At 39.2% G+C, this 24,474-nt stretch overlaps 2 protein-coding genes across 3 annotated transcripts; one reads left to right on the top strand and one right to left on the bottom strand.

The window, feature by feature from the left end:
- The first annotated feature begins 19,867 nt into the window (after positions 1–19,867).
- Positions 19,868–21,243, top strand: LOC128864104 (uncharacterized). Its single transcript, XM_054103604.1, has one exon. It carries the CDS (start codon positions 20,069–20,071, stop codon positions 21,110–21,112), a length of 1,044 nt encoding a protein of 347 aa, XP_053959579.1. The 5' UTR covers positions 19,868–20,068; the 3' UTR covers positions 21,113–21,243.
- A 1-nt stretch (position 21,244) lies between these two features.
- LOC128864103 (cryptochrome-2) lies at positions 21,245–23,028 on the bottom strand. 2 transcript variants are annotated; one of them, XM_054103603.1, is made up of 2 exons: positions 22,272–23,028; positions 21,245–22,204 (listed from the first exon to the last, which is right to left on the bottom strand). In XM_054103603.1, exons 1-2 carry the CDS (start codon positions 22,933–22,935, stop codon positions 21,276–21,278), a joined length of 1,593 nt encoding a protein of 530 aa, XP_053959578.1. In that variant the 5' UTR covers positions 22,936–23,028; the 3' UTR covers positions 21,245–21,275. The 2 variants fall into 2 exon arrangements, with proteins under 2 accessions (XP_053959578.1, XP_053959577.1); XM_054103602.1 differs by having other exon boundaries at positions 21,245–22,216.
- Between the last annotated feature and the right edge of the window lie 1,446 nt (positions 23,029–24,474).

Raw genomic sequence — 24,474 nt, forward strand, 5'->3', positions numbered from 1 at the left:
ATGTGTATGCGTGTACTTTATTCAACTACGAATAAGTGACATAAGTGGAAAGGATGAAAGCGCAACTCAAATTTAAAGCAACATTCACTCAGTTCTTTTGAAAAGAGTCAGGTGGCAAATTTCTCACTTAAATTTCGAATAAAACAAGATGAAATAAAAAATAAAAGGTAAATACAATAATAAAAAAGCTTAAAAACTACTAACAAAAACTCTAATAATAAATAAATGTTGAAAAATTTATATTAAAAAATAAATTAAAAGAATAATAAAATAACAATTAAATAAATCCAACACAAAGCTTTTTCCCTGCAAAATAAAAAACACCACCTCGGGTTATTTTTAAAAATGTATCTAAAGGGTGGTTAAGTTTCAAGGGTCGGTGTTGATTTTGAATAAAATACAATTTTTTTAAAAATTATTATCATTTCTCTTTATTATGCTAATATTGGTATGGCTCAATTTTGTATGGAATAAAATATCGACCAAATGGCTGTCGCGACTTCGGCAGCACACCTCCAAAGACCACCAAATACAAATAGTTCCTTATCTAAAGCGTGATTAAGTTTCAAGGGTCGGTGTTGATTTTGAATAAAATACAATTTTTTAAAAAATTATTATCATTTCTCTTTATTATGACAATATTCGTATGGCTCAATTACGTATGGAACAAAATATCGGCCAAATGGCCGCCGCCTCCTCGGCGGAACACCTCCATCCGATGGTCCAAATTTTCGATGACGCTGAGGCATAATTGAGGTTCTATGCCGTTAGTGTGCCGAATTATCTCATCCTTTAGCTCTTGAATTGTTGCTGGCTTATCGACGTACCCCTTTTCTTTCAAATAACCCCAAAGAAAGAAGTCCAACGGTGTCGTTGTCGTTTAGGTGAGGTTCACATTCAACATCGACCCTCGAAATTTAACCACCCTTTACAATAGATCCGTCTTAAAGACCTAAAGCACAGGAACATATTGAAAAGTTTATTTGTTTCTTATTTAGTTTTAATATTTTTTTGTAAAAATATGATTCACACTTTCCTACAAAAATCATATACACCCATGGTCAGCTAATTGGAAACGCAATATTTCGACCAATTTTGCATTATTTCCTTTTTTTTTTTTTTTTAATTTTAATAATTTTTTTTTAATTTTTATAAAAGTATGGTTCATTGTCTTACAATAACTATATAAAACCAAGTTTTAAACTTTGTGCAAATTAAAAAACGAATTCAACAAATATTCCTTAAAACTTTAAATATTTAATTCAGAATTTTTATAAAAATGTTTTGGTAAATTAAAATGCATCTTTAGGTTAGGTTAGGTTATGTGAAGTGACTGCCCCTTGTGATACTACCGCAGCTATCCTATACTTACTCTACTTGGTCCTCTCTAAACCATTGCGAGGCCTTTAAAAAGCTGTCTATAACAGCTAGTTTAAAACTCGCTACATCCGTAATGTTGTCCAGAAAAGCGAGGTCGAGCAATTTCAACTGTCTTCTTCACAGAGCCATGCACCCGCATAGAGGGTGTTCGGCTGTCTCTTCCTCTTCGATGTCCTGATAGCTTCTACAATAGCCATTGGATGGTGCCCCTAATCTACTGGCATATATTCCTATTAGACAGTGCTCAGATAGGATACCTACTACGATTCTTAAATTCTTCCTACTTAATTGAAGTAGACTCTTAGTGCGATCCAGGTTCCCTTTGGACCACTCTTGTCTACTAATAGCGCAGGTGTTTAATTGTTTCCAGCTGGAATTTTAAACAGACATACCATCAGTCTATTAACATTTACATCTCACCAAGGGCATGGGTATGTAGACCTTATCCTGACTATCTAACGGATCTGCCTTACAGTTACCTTTAATGTTACTACGTCTATTAACATTTACATCTCACCAAGGACATGGGTATGTAGACCTTATCCTGACTATCTAACGGATCTGCCTTACAGTTACCTTTAATGTTACTACGTCCTGGCACCCAGAGCAGAGTGACTGAAAAATCGTGTTGGTTTTTGACAATTTTTTGTTTTTTCCATACTTAAAAATATTTCGTTTCAAAGGCGAACTTACTAAAGGTGATAGTGACAGGAGTGACAGTAGACCAGCTAATTATTTTTTTTTTTTTTTTTTCGTCGTGTGCCAGTAAAAAATTAACAAAAATGTCAGCTTGTTCAGTTTACTTTTTTTCCATATTAAAAATTATTTCCAGGAGTTCCAAATATTTATGTAAATCTCATGAAAGAAGATTAAGTAAACAAAAATAAGAATTCAAAATATTGTCTAAAGAGACATCAGTTTTGCCTCACACACGTGAAGATTTCCGGAATGAGATTTTTAATTTCTTCTTGTTCTTGAAGCTTTAGAAGGCACGTGACTTGTTTACATAAATCAGCTCCCATAAGTAATCACACAAAAAGACCATCCCATTACACTGATATCTGCTAATAGAGAAATCAAATGGCCCGTAAAAATTTTGTCCAAAATCTTCATGGTGTGGCGGGCGTTGTGTGGGAGTTAGCACCGCATGGCTGGAAGCACATATCCACCAACTTCAACTCAACCCATTTCGGTTGTTATTGTTGTAGGAGCATGAAACATTCGATATACATTTTTTGCGGAAACGACAGTCCTTAACCGGATATAAAACCGAGTGGCTCCGGTAATGCACACTCGATTGTCATGAAAACGAACCGATTTCGGTATGAAGAATTTATTCAGCATGATTCGTTCATTGATATATGCCCTAATCACTTGTTTTGAGGAAAAAGCGCCACTTTTTGTAGATGGAGTTGGTGTCTGACTAACCATTTAACCCCCATTGCAGAAGCTGTGGGGACCTTTCAAAGAAGGAGACTGTTGAGCACTTTATCTGTAAATGTCCGGGGTTTGCAGCTAGGCGACTGAGACCACTGGGTGCTCCTTTCTTCGACAGCCTAGAGCAGTACTCCAATCTAAATCCCATCAATCTTCTCCAATACATCCACAGCTCAGGCTGATTGTAGATATTTGCCTGTTCGAGGTCTCATGATAGTATCAAAACGGCGCTGTAGTGCTACTTACGGAGTGACAGATTGGTTTACGGTTCGCATTTTCATGTCGAAGTTAGTGCCTCCTTCTCGATATTTTGAAGTGATCGACTTGTTCGAGCCCATCTTAATGATTTTTGATCTAAAATTGATCCAGTGCCTTTATGTTAAGCTACCAGAAATAATTTGGGTAGTAACCCGCAGACGGGTCGTATATTTGCTGCGAAATTCACGTTCTGTTAAAATAACTAAAATCACATTTAGTTAAAATAACTTCTTCACATATTTTTGTCACTCTATGAAAATTATAAAAAAAGTGGTGTATAACGACATAAAATATAGTACAGCAATATGGGAATATGAACACCAAAAAGATTATTTTTGGTAATATTAACCCTTTAACTTCCCCACATATAGGCATTTTTTTTCACTTTCCGTGGAGTTATAAACAAAAAATGCAAAAGTGGCAATAATACAGCAATATGGCAATATGTACTGCGAGCATAGGTGTCTTGCTTATATTAACACTTTACGTGGAAATGCCCTATGATTAAAAAGTACCGGGAAGGTGATGTTGACTGTTTTCTTCGATTGCCAAGGCGTAGTGCACCATGAGTACCTTCCATCGGGCCAGACAGTCAATAAAGAATATTATTTATCCGTTTTGAAGTGTTTGAGAGACGCTGTAAGTCACAAATGGCCGGAAATGTGGGCAAACAATTCTTGGATTTTGCATGATGATAACGTGCCATCGCACCGAGCCCAAATTGTGCAGGTAAATACCATCGTGCAAGCACCGTATTCCCCTGATGTGGCCCCGTGCGACTTCTTTTTGTTTCCCAAATTGAAGTTACCACTTCGTGGAAGGAGATTTCAGTCGATAGAGAAGATCAAATTTAATGCGACGAAGGAGCTGAAGGCCGTCCCTTCGTCGGCCTACCAGGGGTGCATGGAGGACTGGGTTAGCATGTTAGCACATGTGTGTTGCTTCAGACGAGTCATATTTTGAAGGAGATAAAATAAATTTGCCTGAAATTTAACTCTGTTTTCCTTTATTTAAACATTATCGGTACTTTCTGATCATAGGGTATAAAAAACACACAAAAATGTATTTACTTTTTGCAAACAAATATACATATTCGAACATACTCGAACAAAAATTGTTCATCTCTATTTGGCCTGAGATTATGAGAGTTAAATGTTAATTAAATACAATAAATTACAAATATCTGCATATAATATTTTTGTACTCAATTTCAAGCGATCTTACAGCTGTTTTGAGTGTCCTCTTATATAACGCCATGTAGGAGGCTACATAAATTGCATTCTGTCAAAGAGCAATGAGAAATTCCTGAAATTTTGTATGAAAAAAATATGAATGAATTTGTACAGCCGTTGGCCAATTTTTTCTATAAATGGCACATGCCGCTGCAATACTTGTAATGAAAGTGTAAATTATTTATATGTATGTGTGTAGGAATGTAGGAGTGAGTGCGTGCATATGTATGCGCTTAAACGCATATATTTGTAATCCTTTGTATGTATTGATTAGTTGTGTGTGCTCGTAATAGCCAATGGCAATCGATAGCGCAATTCACAAGCATTTCAGTACCACTCGTAGCGTTGGTCTTATTCCAAGTGACCTTGGATGAAAAATGGCAATTTTTTAGTGCTTGAAAAATAGAAAAATAAAGAATATAAAATTGAAACTATTTTGCGCAAAGTGTGGAAAAATATTTATGTGAAAATATCAGTTATTTTATGCTTACATATATTTTTTTGGTAAACTTGATGTGAACATTTTTCTCTCTCCCTCTCTTTCGTGGTGATATTTTGCAATTGAAAAATACGTTTGAAAATATTTTTATAACCGAAAACTGAAAGAAAAAACTTGGACATTTAAAATCCATTTATGGGATCGGCAGCCGCCACAGCTGAATGGGTTGGCGCGTGACTGATATTCGGGAGTGCGTAGATTCCATCCATGAATAAAACTCCAAAATGAAAAAGTTGTTCTAATAGCGGTCGCCCCTCGGCACGCAATGGCAAAACCACGAGTGTATTTCTGCCATAAAAAAGCTCCTCAAGCTTTGACGTTCGTAGTCGGCTTAAAACTGTAGGTACCTCCAATTTTGCAACAAAATCAAGACGCACAAATAGGAGGAGCAGCTCGGCCAAATACCTAACAGAAGTGTACGCGCCAGTTATTTCTTTTTTATATAGGGGGTGTCATTAAGATCGCCGAGGGTCCCGATACCATTAGGAGAAGTTTTAAATTTAAAACAAATTTTAGCCGTACCTCAACTCTATCTTTGAACCACTTTTTAACCTCTTTAGTAATCCTCAAATGTGGACTTCAAATGACCTTCACATTTTTATTCAATTCGCGCACTTCCCACAAGTTACTTCAATGTATGGGAAGTTATAAATTTATAACCAAAAAACCGCCAACAATGTTGTCTTAGGAGTCCTTATTATCGACTCATACTTATCCATGCATACATAAGTACATAAGTGCAGCTGATGTACATAGACACACAAACACACACACACATCACATTATGGCAATACATTACAACTGCTAATTTCGTATGATTTTATGCAACGTCTGAGCAATTTATGTGCGAGGCCAATATCCGTGCGTCTTCAACATACGAAAATTTACCGACCGGCCAGGTCAGAAGATATATGGGATTAAGCGCACACGACAATGGCGAAAAATCAAAATGCAAAAGCAAAGCCAAATTGTGTGGCGCATGAATCGTTATTTATGCAATGCAGGAAGCAATGAAAGGTTGTCGTGTTGCCAAAAGGTACCCAAATGGCAATAGGACACTGGGCGGAGAAGAAGAAGCGAGGATGCCTTGAGAACAGGATAATCGGACAAAACCCGGCGGCAGGGCAGTGAGTCGATATTAATGGGCGGATAGCGAGCGGACAACCAACATTAAGATAATCCATCGTTGTAGTGCATTATAGACAAGAGGACATTCGGCAGCCAGAGTCTTCGGTCATCTTTTGTGTTGCTGTTTTTTTGGTTGCAGCACTTTTTCTTGCGCGAACGGCTCAAAAGCGCTGAGAAGGAAGAAAGACGGAAAGGTGCAAAGGCGATATTTATTACACCTAACTTATGTTTGTATGCGACAGTGTATTTGTAGGTAGATGTGCATAAGTAGTATTGTAGGAAATGTCAGTATATGTGTGTGTGTGTATGTGTGCACGGAAAGCGAAATCAATTATTTTGCATAATGGAAGATATATCGCTAAAGTTTTTGTGTGGATTCAGAGATTGGAATCACTAAGAAGCTAAGCAAAGTGAAATCAGGAGGTCAGTTAATGAGAGAAATTTATGGCGATGCCAAATTATAAGGAGGATAAGTTGACAAAGAGATAATTTTAGAATGCTTTAAGTTTACAGAAGCGAGTATTTTATGGCGTGGAACTAAGCGATAGAATTTATTGTTGAATAAGCTTAGAAGCTAAGTGTATTTAACCATCGTATCAGTGGCGAATATTGGCGTGTGAAGGATGATGGGCTTACCACTGTAGGCCGCTCCATTTGTGGAACAGCATCAAAACGCACACCCCAAATAGGAGGAAGAGCTTGGCCTAGCACCTAACCAATTATTTATTTATTTTTTTATTTATTTCAATAGATGGTATTTCGAAAATTTTGCATCAAATTACTGGTTCTCCTCCAGTTGTTATGCTCAGAAAGTGCTGATTTTCCAAAAAAATATTCAACGAAAGACCCTTCTAAGGTTCCTAAGCTAAATACCTATGCAAAGATGGATAAATAGGTCGATATATACAGAGAAGTTAACACTTCGCTCTTGAGATTTATTGTGCTCTCTACTCCTCGCAGTACCTCAGCCATACCCAGTTCATTCAATCAACATCAAGATGATATTGGGCAGGGTTGCGCGTATGCGCCTCTCAACTGGCCGATATTCTTACTTCCTCTACTCGTTAAAGCATCACATTCACTAAGCAAGTGTGATGGTATTTCTAGGAACTGGTCACAGAATTGACAGTACCAGTTAGATCAAATCCCGAACCTAAGCAGATGGCTTCCCAGCTTACAATGAGCAGGAATAATGTTTGTGAGAATATCCTGACTCATTTTTCCCTTGCTTTGTTAATCTGCGCGTATTGGAATACCCAGACTTGGCTTTCTTTACTTGACGTTCCCAAACCAAGAAAGTCATCCGCTTGCTCTGCCACTTCTTCAAACTGGTGCTTTTGTGTCCATTCGTAGAATATGAACTACCTAGCGAAACGGTTGAATCTTTATTCGTTATACAACAAAACCCATACAGCTAATCGTTCCATCGCTTAATTTGCGAGTCGGGATTTTGCGTGGCGGGTTCCAAGCTCAACGCACAACCAGATATCCTGGGTTGATTCACCTTCTCACATTAGCTCGCTCTCGAACGGATATTCAAGAGCTATCTAGAGGATACTTGGACGAAGCCCGGAAGTTGTGAGCTGCTTGGACGGTATGCAGAAGAATCGTCTGGCCATAGTCAAGAATAATCAGTGGCCACTCTTGCCACCAACCTTGTAATCCAACGGAGAGTGTCTCCTGCCAAGAGGTGCGTGTGTGAGAGAAAAATTCTGCGGAAGATTTTTGGACCTTTGCACGTTGGTAACGGCGAGAATCACAGGCGATGGAGCAATGAGCTTTACATTTTTGTCAAAGTATAAAATATGGATAGCACCCTAGGGGAGTGCAAAGTTAAGTCTACCTGTTTGGTCACGGAAAAGCTGCGAAAATTGGGAAACCGAAAATGTTTCAGCAGAAAACGAATGGCTTAAAAGTAGTCAATAAAGCTCGACTCGGTTCGCTGCTCGGATAAAAGTTTCATCGATGGGCGCGTAGGTTAATTTTTGTCATGCAATGAATTACTGATCACACCGTGAGGGTCTGTCAAGCCAAATCTACCTCTTTGGACATGGAAAAGCTTCAAAAATTCTAGAACCTTATAATGAGTTTTTAAAAAAATTGTGTCCCGGTAGATGGAAATTCTCTCCCTTGTGTGTAGGTACTTTGAAATCGCAAACTATATAAGTAGTCGACTAATTCAAGAAACCCAGCCGTTTTTGAGCTATGGTTCCTAGATCAGAACTATATAAGCTCCACCTTGCTAAAGGTGATATAAATAGTAAATTGATCTGGAGAGCAATTTTTTTCTTTACTCAACTTCAACGCCTTTCTACGTTTATGGGCATTTTCTGAGAGTCGTGGTTTTCTCTCTCCAACTCATTCGAAAATGGCAGACTCCTTGCCTAACATCGGCCTGGGTTGCAACAATAGCCCATTGCGTCTTCTCCGGAAAAGAAAGCACAGATATGGTTTTAAGATATACTGCTAAATTCTTTTAATTCATGTCTCAAACTTGGCTCCCTTAAAATATTCATCCCTTCTGCAACTTTATGCAACTGCGCTAATCGTTAGATCTCTATTGCAACGCGCTGGAAGAATACATAATGTCAGTCGATACTTTCGCAAAAAGTGCTCGGTTCGAGGAGTTCCTTGAGCGTTTTTATAAAGGCGGCAGGGTTGATCGCACCATCAACTGTGTGTATTTAATGAATTTCAAATTAACTACCTTTTTCTTGCCATTCAGAGTCTTCTAAGACACTTGGAACAATTTGACAACGTCCATCCTCCTGAGTGGTTTGCCGAGGATAAACAAGATGCAGCTGAAGTTTGTTTATTTCCCACTTGTACCATTTAGCAACACTCTAGAGTCCGAGCATGCTTTTCACATACCTGAGCTGCATCTTATTTTACGCCGTGTTCCAGAATCGTTTGTTGCCATGTGATTATAGAATTGAGCTCTTCCTCATCTGGGACAATTTACCGTTTAGACCCAGCTGGAGGGTGCTGAAAAGATGCTTTCAAAGTCCCTTGGCAGTTCTTGAACAGAGAAAATCTCCCATCACATATCGGAGCTTGCACAAAACTTGCCTAATTTGCCTGTTGTAATTAAGGAACTAATTACGTTTGTTAAATAATAGTACGAAGTTATGGAGTCTCAATATCTTTTTGCAAAACATTCAATGCATAGTCACCGGCTAACGTTAGGATAGGATAAATAACTGCCCAAGCGAGGGCCCAATTGGACAAAGAATCCAATTAGTCTTTTGTGATGAAATACAGAAGAAAAACAGGCACCGGCTTGCTACATATACATATCTACTAATTCAAGCAGCTAAAATTCAAGCACAAAATCCTCGACAGCGCAAAATGTACAGTGATGGTCACAATAATAGCAACGTATTTTTTATTTTTTTTTATTTTTTATAAATAAATAGTTCATACTGAAACAAAAAACATAAAATTAAAAATTTTAAACTAAAATTACTTTTTTTTAATTTCAAACTTTTTAAGAAGTATTTTTAGAAATATAGTGAGCATACTGTTTCGTAGCTCAATGAATTTTGGTGAATATTGGACAAGTCTCTTTATTTTCTTCCATATAACGAATTCCGGTTATATTCTGTTTTTGGAAAAAGGAATTTCAGGGGAAAGAATAGCAAAAATTAACGAGAATTTCGCGTCTAACATTTTTAGAAAAAAAGTTTGAAATTTTGCTGAAAAATTGTAGATTTTTTTCTAATTTTTTACAAAGTTTGAAACCTGCAATTTCTTGGTTTTTGTTGTATTATGACCTATATTTTTATAAAGAAATAAAATAAATTAAATTAAAAATAAATAAATATGCGAAACTTGGCAATATGTCGCTCTACTATTATTGTGGCCACCCCTGTTTGTGAGTTTAACTGTGCATAGATAAGTCAAAGAAGGCAGCATATGTAGGGAATATATATTTATGTAAATTTTACAAATACACACACACACATGTACACATGTACATTTATATTTATATTTGCATTATATTTTGATAGCAATCGCAAGTCGAGTGTAAAATGTAAATGACAACAAATTCACCACACAGACACACAAATCTAATCTCATAAATATAAATACATACAGCTGCTTATAAATAAGTATGGATGCACGGATATGTAAGTACTAATTTGGCTACAAGGCACGTATACCACGCAAGTAAACATACACTAGCCTGCTTGTGCGCCTAAAATTATGCTAACTTGCCTTAAATTATACAAACATTCCACAGGATGCACGGCAGCAGAGAAAGAGAAAATTCGTACATAATTCCAAATTATTGCCGACACACTTTGCAACAACAAGCACACACTCCAACACCTTAAATATAAATGAAAATTTCATAATAATTAATGCAATGCAGTCCAGCTATGAAATATAAACAGAAACAGGATTTGCTACCTATATTTAAGTGCAGATAGGGTTTTAGTGAAAATTGGGAAAATTTAAGGTAATAAGGTACTGCTGTGCCACTCATTTTGCAGCTACCCGCGAACTAGTACCAAATGGGCCTGTTTGCGGAAAGTTGAGTGGACAATTAAATTTTAAATTTATAAGTAACAAGCTGGTAAAGATCCATGGGTTCTGATGGGGGATCATGCCATGCGAAAGGATTTAAATGCTCCAGCTCGAAGAGAATTCGAAACGATATCTGCTGAAGGTAACAAAGTAAGAGAGAGACCTCACACTGGGCATTAGAAATGCTTTCAACAGTTTAGGATGGAGCGACGTAATTGAAGTCTCAAAAGCAAAATTCAAGATATCGAATAATCTAATGAAGATTATTCGCAGTCATCTAAGCAACCGCGTGCTCTTACGCAAGACGAAAAAAATAACAGCAGGTTGGCCCAAGGATCAATACTCGGACTCGAACTTTGGAATATAAGCTACGATGAAATCCTCTGAATAGAGCTGCCGGAGGATATTGCAGCTGAATAATCACTCGAAACACTGGCGTAGCCAAAACGAAGTTAAATTAGGTGATGATCCGAGTACAGACATGGCTAGAGCACCACGTATTAAAACTGCCGCGGCTTCGGCGGCACACCTCCATTCGATGTTCCAAATTTTCGATGATGCTGAGGCATAATTGAGGTTCTATGCCGTTAATGTGCCGAATTATCTCATCCTTTAGCTCTTGAATTGTTGCTAGCTTATCGACGTACACCTTTCCTTTCAAATAATGCCAAAAAAAGAAGTCCAACGGTGTCAAATCACATGATCTTGGCGGCCAATTGACATAGCCGCGACGTCAGATTATTCGGCTTCAAATTTTTCGCGCAAAAGAGCCATTGTTTCGTTAGCTGTGTGACAAGTGGCTCGGTCTTGTTGAAACCGCATATCGTCCACATCCATATTTTCCAATTCGGGCCATAAAAAGTTCGTTATCATCTCACGATAGCGAACACTATTCACAGTAACTGCCTGATGGCGCCGGCCCATAAACCGCACCAAACAGTCACTCTTTGTGGGTGCATTGGTTTTTCGGCAATCACTCTCGGATTATCATTCGCCTAAATGCGGCAATTCTACTTATTGACGAATCCACTGAGGTAAAAATTTGCCTCATCACTGAATATGATTTTCTTCACGAAGTGCGCGATATGCATTTTGATTTGAACGCCCGTTTTCATAATAAGCCTGAATAACTTTAACGCGTTGCTCGATTGTGTATCTTTCCATGGTTCAAATTGAGTTAGTCTGAAATTAAAAAATGTCAAATGAAATGCAGAAAAAGCTTGACGTTTAGGTGTTGTTCACATTCAACATCGGCTCTTTAAATTAACCACCCTTTAGATGAGGTATACAAAAGTTCGATTGATCTAGAAGATAGGAAATTACTATACATCGGAAGAAGCTCGTAGGCTGGAGCCTAGTTTGGAGCTTACTTGCTTTCGAAAACCGATCCAAATGGAAAATTAAGCCAAGCGAAAACCCAATATAGCGCTAGGAAAGATTCCGAAGAGGCACATCTTTCAAGTAACATGACTCGCTGATTTTTATCTGAGCTAAGAACAAGGCTCTACTGGGCTGGATATCTAAAAACAATAAAGAATAAACAATAAAACGGAAATGTGAATTGATATTTCACTATAATAAATCCAACAGTGGATACATTTAAACACGTTTTCAGATCATCATCATCATCATGCATAGCACTGCAGCTCGGTGTGACCCTTAGATTCCTCCATAATTTTTATCCATGCATTTCAGTCCATAGCCATACCACGGTAGTTCGTCGCTACTATGATTCTTAGATCGTCCTCAACGTCCTCTAACCATCTTTTTTCGCGGTTGCCCTCTTCACGTGCATCCAAAACTTTGCGAGGTATTCTTTAACAAACCGTTCGACGCTTTCATCTTTTAGGAATACCTCTAGCTCGTTACTGCATCTGATGCGATGCTAACTAAAAATACAAAAAGTTGAACCTAACGTACGAAGCAGAATGAACCTACAAACGCTCATCCGGTACTTCAATGTAAACATAGTCTTCTTTATTATTCTACAAACTAGTGCATAGGTTAGGTTGGGTCCGCTTAAGTTGATAGCTTATAAAGCTTTCACTCAGCAAAGACAGAAGCATATGTGAGACGCAGGAAAAATTTCCTCCATTGCCATTGCTAGATGTGCTAAAACGAGTCCATTCTTTTGGTGAATTCAGACGACTCTACCAAGCGAGACTATTCCTAGACTGTCCACATCTTAGGAGTGAGGCTACTCCAGAAATCTGAAGCTTATTCTTCGAAGTGCACGATAGCCGCACAGAAAGTACTGAATGAAGTCTACTTATTCCTTAACTCCAAACCCCCTTTTGACTAATCCCTTTGAACCAGCCGTTGAAGCTTTTTTCTGAATCTGTAGAAACAAAAAACCTAGAGGGAGTTCAATGCTTGAATTTTACTCCTTAAGTCATATGAAATGGGACGCTGTAGCCGAATGGGTTGATGCGTGGCTACCGTTCGGAAGTGCACAGATTCAAATCTACGTGCATGAAACACCAAATTATATATATAATTTTTTTTATAGTGATCGCTCCTCGGCAAACAATAGCAAACCTTCAAGTGAATTACTGCCATGAAAAAGCTTCTCATAAAACAAACAAATATATATTCAAACCCTTTCCAGGAGCAACAATCGTTGGTTATGCAGACGATATCGCTTTGGAAATCGTTTCCAAAAGTCTCGACTTCCTGAGAATAAAATGCAATGATGCCATTTCGCGCATACGGAAGGGGCTGATATCAGCAAAGTAAGAGCTTGCGGTGCAGAAGACGAAAATCGTTCTGCTTAGCACGATGAAGGCACGCGAGGAGTTGATCATCGCTGTGGGCGAGAGCCACATAAAATCGCAGCCGTACTTCAAATATTCGTGCGCCACGATTTCCGATGCTACCATAGCCGTATTATCGTGGAAAATTCTCTTAGAAGCTACTCATCAAGGATATGAAGAGACTCTGCAAGCCAACAACGTTAAAAAAAGAGGAGCGGGAGCATACCATAAAATAATGGCAACAGCGCTGGGAGCATTCAACAAAGTGTCGCTGGACCTATAATCTAATACGGGATATTGCGAAATGGCTTGGTAGAAAGCACGGAGACTCCGGCTTAACATTTATGTAACACAATTGCTGGGTGGCCATGGATGTTTCAAAGAATCTTTGAATATCGACCCTTCATTTGGAAAGAGTCGTCGCAGCATGATCACCAGACAGTTACCGACACTGACATAGACATAGACTGGCGATTTGAATAAAAGTACTCGGCTGCATTACTTTACGGAAAGGTTCCAGGAGGAGTAACCGTTCAGACGAAAGGAGGTTTTAGTTCGGGATAAAGGCCCACACCGATGGCCACAACGGCCATTAAAATGCACGGCCATCAATTGTAATCCCGACTAAGCTATTTTTTTTGTTTTCTTTCCGTTGCAAAAATATTTTCGATTGAGATGCACACCTTATGACTTCTCGCTTAAAAAATCACTTTCACCGACATACATACATATCTATTGCAACTACTATTCATATTATACATTAACCCTTTCGGTACATCTTTTTATTGCGCCATCCAAAAAATCCAAATTTTTGTCTGAGTATTTATTTTAGGACCAATAACAATACAAATACATTTTTTTTTTTTTTTTTTTTTTTTGTTAAGTGATTTTTTTTAATGTTGCCATATGGCAACAAATGTTGTGTATTCGTTTCAATCGCAAATAAACTTCTTCTGCAATCTAATGCATGTTAACACCTTACGAAAAATTTGTTGCCATATGGCAACAAGCTTAGTTTTAAAAATTAGTACAGCTTTCAAAGCTGCTAGCAAAAAAATATTTATATGCCAAATGACAGATTGAACATTTTTCTATATACTTTATTCAAAAATTGTTGAAAACATTTGCCCAAAATGCCTCAAAAATCTAAAAATGCAAAATACAAACTTCAGAGTGAAGTGCTATATGCCAGAAGGCTTTCTTTAAAAATATGGTATTACCGATATATAATGGACGATTATTATTTATTTTATTTCTGTTTAACCATTAAACTTCAATTTTTAAAAATATGTAACAAAAAAGTTGATATTTTTTACAAGAGAGTGTTGACGGCCTTTTAAAGTTTACTGTTGCCATATGGCAACAATATCGCGAAAGGGTTAATGCAGAATTCAGGCATATCGAGCTTCCCGTCTAGTTTATAGTGAGCGCCTTAAGAAACCTATACTTTTATGCCACCTCTGTACGGCAAATAGTTTTTATGAGAATCTTTATCGTGGCAGAAATGCTCTCCACGGTTTGTCATTCCGTGTTATGGAGGCGATCCCTATCGGAAACGGCTTTTCTACCATTTGGTGTTTATTGTCAACTATTGATATCTAGCGCAGAACTAACCGAATGATAGTCGAACGCGCAAGCACATCCAACTACGCCGGCTGCCAATCGAGATTGCATCTTGATGTAAATTTTGAATTCGTCTAAGAAAAACTGAGATATGTTAATCATCACTAAAGAGCTTTCATCACGCACACCTTCACGTCTGCTTACACGAACAAATAGGTGGGGGCCCAGGTATCACTTAGATATGGGCTATGCTGCTCTTGTTGGTAAGTAAGCCAGATAAGAATTCTGTTTGTCACAAAGAATGTGGAGGGTGGCAATTTTTATAACAGCAGTAAGGTCATGTTGTAAAAATACGCATATGAAAACATTTCTTGGTGATTAAGCTGGGACTAGTCTTGTCTCAAAACGTACTAATCCTAGTCGTATGAGCGAAATAATCGAATTATTAGCTTAGTGAACGCTTTAAAATGTGCAACATCTGCCAACAAATTTAATTCAAAACACCGTAACCAACCAAAGCAAACCATATCCGCATTTTGCGCTGAACACTCCAGAAATTGATAACCATAAACATAACCAGACCGATAGACCGAACTTTAAGCCCATGCACGCTCCTCTTCTTCCCCGCATACTGCAGCATAGGTGTAGTAAGCGCCTATGTTTATGCAGCAGTGAGCTGTTTATTTGCTTCACTCTTGCCATCCGTTATAATTTGTATCACCTAAAATGCCTAAAAACATACCTTCTAGTGTTGCCATTCGGCCATGTCGTTCTGTTAATTGATTTCCTATGAAATGCACTGTTGCTCCTTTGGTTTGCGCTTGAGGAAATTGAGTAAATTCTTGCTTGTTAGCTTTGATTGTCGCCCTACTCCACTACCATGGATGGCGCCATTGGCCAGCTGTAGACTGAGTCAATCTAAGTATGCATTTGTTTTCAGCAGTGTACATAAATATGTACGTATGTATGTATTTATGTATAGAGGTGCTTTTGCAGGGGGTTTTGGTTGTACTAGTGCAGAATATTATTATTCTTGTGGATTAAATTAAACCGATTTGAGTGTTGGAACGTGACTTAGGATTTGCTCACTAGGTGCACAAATTTACACACCTACACACACACACACTTGCACACATGCGCTAGTAGATTTAGCAAACGCATACGTATATAAAGTGTGGTTTCAAGCTCAAGACAACAGCGTTACATACTTACCAGGTATTTAATGCAATCGAAGATATTGACTTTTATGCAAAATTAAGAGCTTTTCATAGAATTCGACTTGATTGCGGTCGGTACGATGGAGTCAGTTCGAAGTAAAGTCAGTAGTTTGATACATGCAACCGCTCGCAGCTGTTCAAAAATAATCCTGGAATGTTGAAATTGAAATTTGAAAGAGGCGAGCCAAAAAGCAACGAGAGATTTGTTAACTCCCAAGCCATGCGGGCTAAAAAGCCCAATGTATTCAAAGCTCTGGGTAGATAGTCAAGAAGAAAAGGAGAGAAGTGAGAGAGAGAGAGAGAGAGAGAAATAGGATAGAATAGAGGCAGAGATAGCCAGTCCATTCAGATTCTTTGGCAAATCTGAAAATATCCTCCAATTTGAGAGAACGAATATTACTCATTCTCATGACATCGGAACGGAAAATTCGTAGCCTTGCTTTAGCAAAGGCAGGACAGAGAAAATTCTCAGTACTATCCGGCTTCTCTAAGCAAGACAGACAAATCGGGTCCTCAACGATTCCAATAGTAGTCATATGCTGACCCCATGGAACGTCTTCTTTTCCAAGTCTTCGACAGTTTTCTGTTCGGACTTGTCACAAAACACGTTGCAGTTATGCAGCGTTTGAGAGTGGACCATTGCCGTTTTTTATGTAAATTGGATACATAATCGCCGATCCAATTCATGATTCCTGCAGAGCGGTTTCCGATTAGTGGCGCTGGTTCCTGTGGGGTAACCGCTGTTCCGCAGTTAGCTAATTCATCGGCAATTTCATTTACCTGAATGGCGCGTTGTCTTGGAAGCCGCATAAGTACAACAGTGTGAGTCTTGCAACAGAATTGAGCTTCTTCTTACATTCATGAATAAACTTTGAGGTTTGCTGCGCGTTCTCTAGGACCTTCAGTACAGCCTGACTGTCACTAAAAACTCCAATCTGTTTTCCGCTCCATCTCCTCTCAATTATCCATTTTGCTACTTCAGAATAGCAAAACTTTTTCATGGTAAACATTTTTGTGTAGAATTTGGGTTACTTTCATAATTCGCAGCCAACTCAAAATTTTTGGGAAATGCTTTATGATTAGTGATTAGTTGCCATGCATGTCACGGCTCTTATGCAGGAAATGGGCGAAAAAACGTCTCAGGGTACAAGAAGGATGTTTTTAAATTATATTTAAAATACTAAAGCGCCTTGTATGAAAGATTTAAGTCCGTTCCCACGACAGTCGTTTCTACGTTACCGGAACGACCCGGATTTATATCCGGCCAAGGACTGTCACTTCAGCAGCATATACCTATGTATGGGGAATGTTCATGCTGCAACAACAACAACAACAAACGATTTAAGTCCGTTAATAGACTGATTACATTTGAGTGCTAGGTTAAAAAGGCCAGATTAACTCAGCTTCACTTGGTTCTTAACTGAATACAAATCCGAGTCGTTCCGGTAAGCAAGAACCGACCGTCAGTGGAACGTATTTTCAAATGATATCAGCTAATCACTGGCGTGATTTACTAAACTTGTTTGAAGTCTCATAGGTGTAACTTCGTTCGAGACACAGAACTTAATTGCTCCGAATCAATTTTAACCGTGCTGTTAGGCCTTTTCCAAACTGGATCTTTATCCAGGCGTGGTGAACGAGGACAAAACCAAGCACCAACGTAGAATCTCTCTTGCCAACAAATGCTACTTTGGACTAAGTAGGCAAGTAGGATTAATAAACTCCTCTCTCGACGAACAAAAGTAACATTTTATAAGGCTCTTATCATGAAGCCCCATCGTATGACGCAGAAGCTTGGACGATGACAACATCCGATGATGCGTCTTTCGAGTGTTTCAGAGAAAGATTATACAGAAGATTTTTGGACCTTTGCATGTTAGCGATGGCGAGTATCGCAGACGATGAACAATGAGCTCTTTGAGCTTTACGAGCGCAACGAATTAATATCCAGTTGTTTCGTTGGCTGTGTCATGTCGTCCGATAGGAAACAAACGCTCCGAAAAAGGAAGGCCTGCTCTCTGTTAAAAAGATCATGTAGAGAATGACTTGGCTTCACTTCGTGTGCCCAACTGGTGCCGGTTACCAAGAGAAAGAAACGACTGGCATGTTTTGTTAAACTCGGCCAAAATCGGGTATGCGGTTATCGCGCGAATTAAGAAGGTGAAGAAGAACAAGGAACTTCTATTTTTGTTGTTGTTATAACATATACTTACATTTCCTAAGTTGATTAATGTATCACTCGTCGTTACCACCAATCTCATCTAACGGTAGGTTGGACTACTATGACGAAGAATGAAATGTGGCTTGTCTTGTTGTTGCAACGCCATGAAGCTTTTCTAGAAGGAGTCCTTGGCGGGATATATTATCTATAGCTGGTTGGTTCGAGTAAAGTCAACCGTCGTTTGAAAGAAGAAGCGGCAGTTTTTTCTTGTTGTAGCAACGTACTGAATCCTGTCTATGCGATGTAGTCACCTGTCCTCTTCGTCTAACTTACCTAACGATGGGCCAAGAAAACGCGCTGTTTCGTTATGTTGGGTCCAGAGGAAGAGGGGTGTTAGATGAGTGGGTTTGATAGGGCATGTGAAAAGGTGGTTAGTGTTGTGCGGAGTGCCTTCACATGCCGGACATATGTTTACATAACGTAATTGTGCCAAGGTTGCGCGGAACTCTTGAGGAAGTTGGAGCTCTTCGTCAATATATCGTGGTAGGGCTCCGAAGACGGAATTCGGGGGTCGGGAGCTTAAAAAGATGGTAAGAGTCTCCAGATGAATGTCGTTAATTGTCTGTCTGTACACTGTCCGATCCAGTAAGTGTCAGCTTGTTTTGTCCTGAACCTCGTCCGTGTAGTTAAGGAGGTGCCTCTTGATATGCCAGGCTCAAGCAGGTGTATGCATTGGTAGGACCTGCGGTAACACCCTAACAGGAACTGCTTGCTGAGCAGTTTATTATGCTCCTTTACAGGGAGCATATGGGCCTCGTCATGGGCCATGTTGTAGTGGGTTCATCAGAAGACATCCTGTCGCAGTCCTAATGACAGTGTTTTGACAAGTCTGTAGCTTCGTCCACTGCGAATCACTGGTTCCAAGCGATCAGACAGGCGATAACAACATTTCTTTGTCTTTGCCCCAAGTGCTGCCAGCAAGCTAATTGTTGCGATTCTGTACTTTGGTGGTAATAGCAATTCTGTGCGCTGAGAAGGAGGGCAAACTTTCAAGGGTAACTCCCAATATTCTGGGGTTGTCTACAGTTGGAATTGGTATATCATCGACTTTTACCTCAAGTTGCAGTTTGACCTCCTTTGTCCAGGCGGTGAAGAGGGTCGCCGTGGATTTAGTGGAGGAAAGTTGTAGGTTCCTCGCAGTAAAGAAGCGAGAAAGGCAGGCGAGGTAGTCGTTTACCTTGGCGCACAGGCCATCAATGTCATTGCACGACGTCATTATCATGCAGTCGTCGGCGTAGGAAACCAGGGAGACTCCCTGTGGTGGCTGGAGGAGTTACGAAATATAGAAGGTAAAAAGCAAGGGTGAAAAGACACCACCCTGCGGAGCTCCTTGCTTTATTTTCCTCTGTTTTGATTTGGTCCCGAAATAGCACCGACGAATGCGACCTCTCAGGTAGTGTGCTCTCTTCGGAAGCCATGCTGGTGTGAGGCTGGGGTCAGATGTTTCGTGTAGAGTGGGAGTAGAAGGGCTTGAAGAGTCTTCACAACTGGGGAAAGTAACTGGGGAGGAATCGGACGTTGTAGCGGTATTTAGGCGTGATTTATTAGAAGTAAATAACCTTTTGTCAACACACACTTTGCTTGCAATTGAATATCTTTTTCTTTTTATTACTCTTCTTTTTATCTTTTTTTTTTTTTTTTGATAGAAAAAACTTTTTATAACTAAATTCCTATTGAAATTCACACAAAATCCAAACTGCGTTTAATTAAATTAGCCTAAAAATTTGAAGTTGGCGTTCTAGAACAATTTGCAATAAGAAAACAACAAGAAAATTTGCATACTCCAAAAGCGGAAGAAGAAAACAAAAAACGATTTTAGCCCGATTGAAAACGGTCAACTTTGAAGAAGAATGTCAAGATTGCGAAGCGCTGCCAAGATGTTGATCCAACGGCATAGTTTGCCAAGCGTCGTTACAAGGCTGGCTCGCATAATTTCTACCTCGGCACCAGAACCGCACTTCGGTAGCCGCAGAATGTCGATACCCGCTGAGCCAGCGCGCTTTACCACGAAGCAACAACTGCCTAGCGAACCGAACGTGGTAATGGACACAATCAATCCCAACAAAAGCAATGACAAGAGCAACAACAGTGATGGGAGCGCCAATGTGTCAAAGCCGTCAAGCAAGGATAGTAAGCTGCCAGACATAACCATTGTGGACATCAATGGCGGCTATAAGCACATGGACTTTGAACAGCGCATGGAGCATATGGATCGCGCAGATAATGTAAATAATGAAGAAGTTGCAAGCGACATAACCTCCAAATTAATTTTACCACTGGAAAGAAAAATGTCCAACGTTGTCGATATTGATGGCTTTGGCGATGATATGATGTACGAAGACAAATCAACAACGGAGTCGCTGCCTCAACCAACAGAAGCAGCCGGCAAAGAAGTGCCAGGTGCCAGCGGTGTTGATGGCAGTTCGGCAAATAGTGATCAACAATTGGCAGATACGTCAGCGACTCTGCAGGATAAACCAATGCTGGCGCATGATGTGCAAGCGGTGGCCTTGGAAAACTCAGATAATGGTGGTAAAATCGCTTCAGTTGCGTCAAAAAACGCTATTAATGCTGGAGAAGTGTTTGCTGGTCAAGCCACAGACTCATGCACCTCCAGCGGCATTGAGAACATTTGTGAGGCACCCGTTGACATAGACGCCTTCGCAAACGAAGAGGACAAATTGCAAGGTACTGTAGATATTGACGCCTATGGTGACAGTCAACGTATGCAATTGCCACCCATACCAAAGGAGCGCAACAATATTTTCGAATTCAAGGGCATAAAAATCATTATGCCAAAGCGTATGCTGCGCGATGCAACTTATCGCTATCGCTTAGATCCGAAGGACAAGGACAAACCAGATGACATTCGAATCTGCGTGTTTGAGAAGTAAATCGTGACATGCACGTGTGTAGGTAAATGTCGTTTCATGGATTTAAAAAAAATGTTTAGATTACATTCTGAATGAAATGCGCTTAATATATTTTACATTTCATTGTTTAATAAACTATGTACATAACTAAACTACTGGATAATACTGTAGGAAATATGTTGCATTAGGTACGTCGTTTTTTTGCCAATGTCACGCTATTTCCCACTTTTTTACGCTTAGCCCTTTCGTCGTCTTTGTCGCAAGTTTTGCTGCCTTGCTTTACTTCTCGGTTCACCTTATATGCCGCCGTCATGCGTTTGATATTCTCCTTATGCACTGTTTCGTGATTAACGATGCGATGCGGATAATCTTCACCCAGTACACAGCCATATTCCCGTTGTGCGCTCAATGTCGCCTTCCACGGTTCATAAATGCAACCTGCAGGGTACTTTGCAAGCTCAGGTACATATTTTCTTATATAAACGCCTGTAGGATCAGTTTTCTTGCCGAAAGCGACTGGGCTATAAACACGAAAGTATTGATAAAAGAATGCAGATGCTGAGAGCCACATCCAATTTCCCGCATTCAAAGCCCAATCCTGATCGAGCAGCAGCTCCTCGAACACTTTTTGCCCCTCCTCCCAGGAGATCCACAAATCACCGCGCGTTAAAAAGCATGCGACTGCGTGACGTGCCAAATGATGAATCCAACCTTCCTTGCGCAACTGACGCATAATAGCGTCAATGAATGGATAGCCAGTACGCCCATACGCCCAAGCTGTCAAATGCGCTTCGTTACTTTCCCAGGGTATTTGCATGCAGAATTTGTTGCCTAACATACGATCGAAATTTGGTTCGGAAGCAGCAGCAGTGTAATAAAATTCACGCCAAAGTAGTTGCCCCAACAGTGACACAGGCGGTTTCGAATGTTTTTTATGCCGACTTAAAATGTTTGTTATCCGCTGATGACACAAACGCGCACTGAGGCAGCCAAATTTAAGGTAGGGACTGAGCACAGTGGTGCTTGGTTCAAGCGAATTTGGTGAAGTGTTTGGTTTCTCGAAAGCGACAACCCATGACTCATCGCTTAGCGATGCATCCAAGCGTCGCAAACCTTCACTTTCACCTGTAATTGTAGACGAGAACACAATGAAAATTTATTTAAGTTATAATATACTAACCGCCGGGAAACTTGTTCTCTCCCAGTTGCTCAGGTCGCTTAACCAGCTCTTCCAATGAGGGAATTGCATAGCAATTCACATCACGTTTTTCCTTTGCATCCTTTGGGGGCTCATTCTCATCATTCAATTGTTCCGGCATCGGCACTGGCAACGCTACTTTGAATTTATCCACAACACTTAAAAACTTCTGGTAAGTCAACGGAGCAATGCCATCATTCCGTTGCATTACCAACTCCGGATTATAAATAGTATGCGAACAACAAGTGTCCACCTTTACGCCAGCTTCCTTTGCCAAACGCTGCACCTCAGCATCGCGTTTCAGTGCGTAAGGTTCAATATCTGTCTCGAATGTTAGCAAACTGACCCGCCATTCACGAAAGATGTGGGGAAAAACTGTAGCCGGCGTTCCACGCACGACATAGAGTTTAGAATTTATTTGGCGTAGTTGTGCGTCTAAATCAGCCAGTGTTTGTTGCAAAAAGCGCCAGCGGTTCGCGCCAACTCTTAGCCATTCCACTAACGCAGAGTCGAGTATAAAAATTGGACGGACACAATATTGTGTTGGCGCACTGAGTGCTTTGGTAAACACAAGCGTCAGCGCTGGATTGTCATGTACACGCAAACCCTTGCGAAACCAATGAACCAGTGTGTGTTTTGACTCCATGGTAATGAATTGAAATTCAAATTTGAAAAATTGAAATCGTAAAAATGCATTTACTACAAATATGCAGCCGAAGAAACTAACAGCTGTTATTCTAATAGCTGACCGGCATCTTGAACCATAATTTTAGGTTGGCAGCACTTTTTCAAAAATCAATAGCTGCGTTCGCATACGCAATAAATATCTTCACAATTCGACATTTCATATATTATTCCAATAGATTGAGTATAATCTTTGCCAAATACTATGCAAATAATTATTTGGATATATCCCCAAAACTACGATTCAATTTGTATTCACTTGTGTCATTAAATATTAGACACTCCCTTAAAGTACGTTCACATATGCAGTAATCACCAATAAACCCACAAGATTAATCTACCCGTTCACACATGGCAGATCACCTCCCAAATTGACAATCAGATACCAATGCTGTTTTGAAAGGTTTTCCTTCATAAAAATTACTTTTATGGAATATTTTGAAGTTTTTGGTTTGTTTAATTATTGTTAACGAAATGAAGAAAAGACAAGGAGAACGAATATTTAATTTAATTGCGCAAATGGCTGCTAATAATAAACAGTTGGGGGAAATCCGTAAGTGACGTTTGCTGAAGTTGCAAATAATTATGACAGCAATACGCATGCGAAATTCGATATTACATTTTTTAATAAGCAATAACCGGCCAAAGCGTCTATGGACACTGGTTTTTTTTTTTTGTAATATGAATGCTTAATTAATAATATCTAACAAAATTTTTATTAGAATTATGTTTCCAAACCTGTTTTCTCTGCCGGCGTCCATATTATTTCGTTTTTACTTCCACGTTTCTCTTTACATTTGTAAAAATAATTATCGATAACACTGAAAACGCAGGGTTGTATTTAAAAAAGTTGATTATAATCTGGCATTATTTTAAAATCTCAGATTTCTAGAGAGAAATTTTGTATGGGAAATCTCGGTTTCTATTGACGCTTGGGGAGTTAAGCACGAAAAAGTAGATCATCTACTGATATGTGATCGTATTATTACACATGGGTTTAATTGAGAAAATGAAGAACGTGGAAAAAGTTAAAACCTTTTGGTTTAAATTAGCAGGAAAAAAATTCATTTTACTTAAATAGAAACGAACTGTGAACGGTTGGAAAAAATAAATTTTAATTACCATTTGAATGTAAATAACATATTTTATGGAGAATTTAAATATACATATTTCATATAGGTGCATAGAAGTCCAAAAAAGAAGTTTTTAGCGGAAATTTCCAAAGTTGATATTAAAACAACAAAGTGTTTCACTTAATCCAATACTATAATTCGTGAATTAGTTTTTAAATTTAAAACTAATCGCGAAGCTGCGAAGTCTCACCAATATGACGCTATAATGTTACTTAAGCCAATTAGGGTCACAATGATTTCTTTCATAGATGAAATGGATTCAGCAGTAACGTTAAAACTTTTGAATACTAACTCCAATGTTTTAGCAATACTCAGAAAGCTGTTACTGGGCTTTGCTAAGCCTTCTCTGGACACTTCATCTACCTGCG

This window comes from Anastrepha ludens, chromosome 5 (assembly GCF_028408465.1).
Source record: "Anastrepha ludens isolate Willacy chromosome 5, idAnaLude1.1, whole genome shotgun sequence".
In the NCBI taxonomy this organism is placed as follows: domain Eukaryota; kingdom Metazoa; phylum Arthropoda; class Insecta; order Diptera; family Tephritidae; genus Anastrepha; species Anastrepha ludens.

Bases quoted from the DNA above. Each gene is read 5' to 3' on its own strand.
- LOC128864104 (XM_054103604.1), top strand. From the start codon at position 20,069: ATGTCAAGATTGCGAAGCGCTGCCAAGATGTTGATCCAACGGCATAGT.
- LOC128864103 (XM_054103602.1), bottom strand. From the start codon at position 22,935: ATGGAGTCAAAACACACACTGGTTCATTGGTTTCGCAAGGGTTTGCGT. The intron at 22,217-22,271 runs GTTAGTATATTA...CTACAATTACAG, and splicing joins AGAGAACAAGTTTCCCGGCG to GTGAAAGTGAAGGTTTGCGA.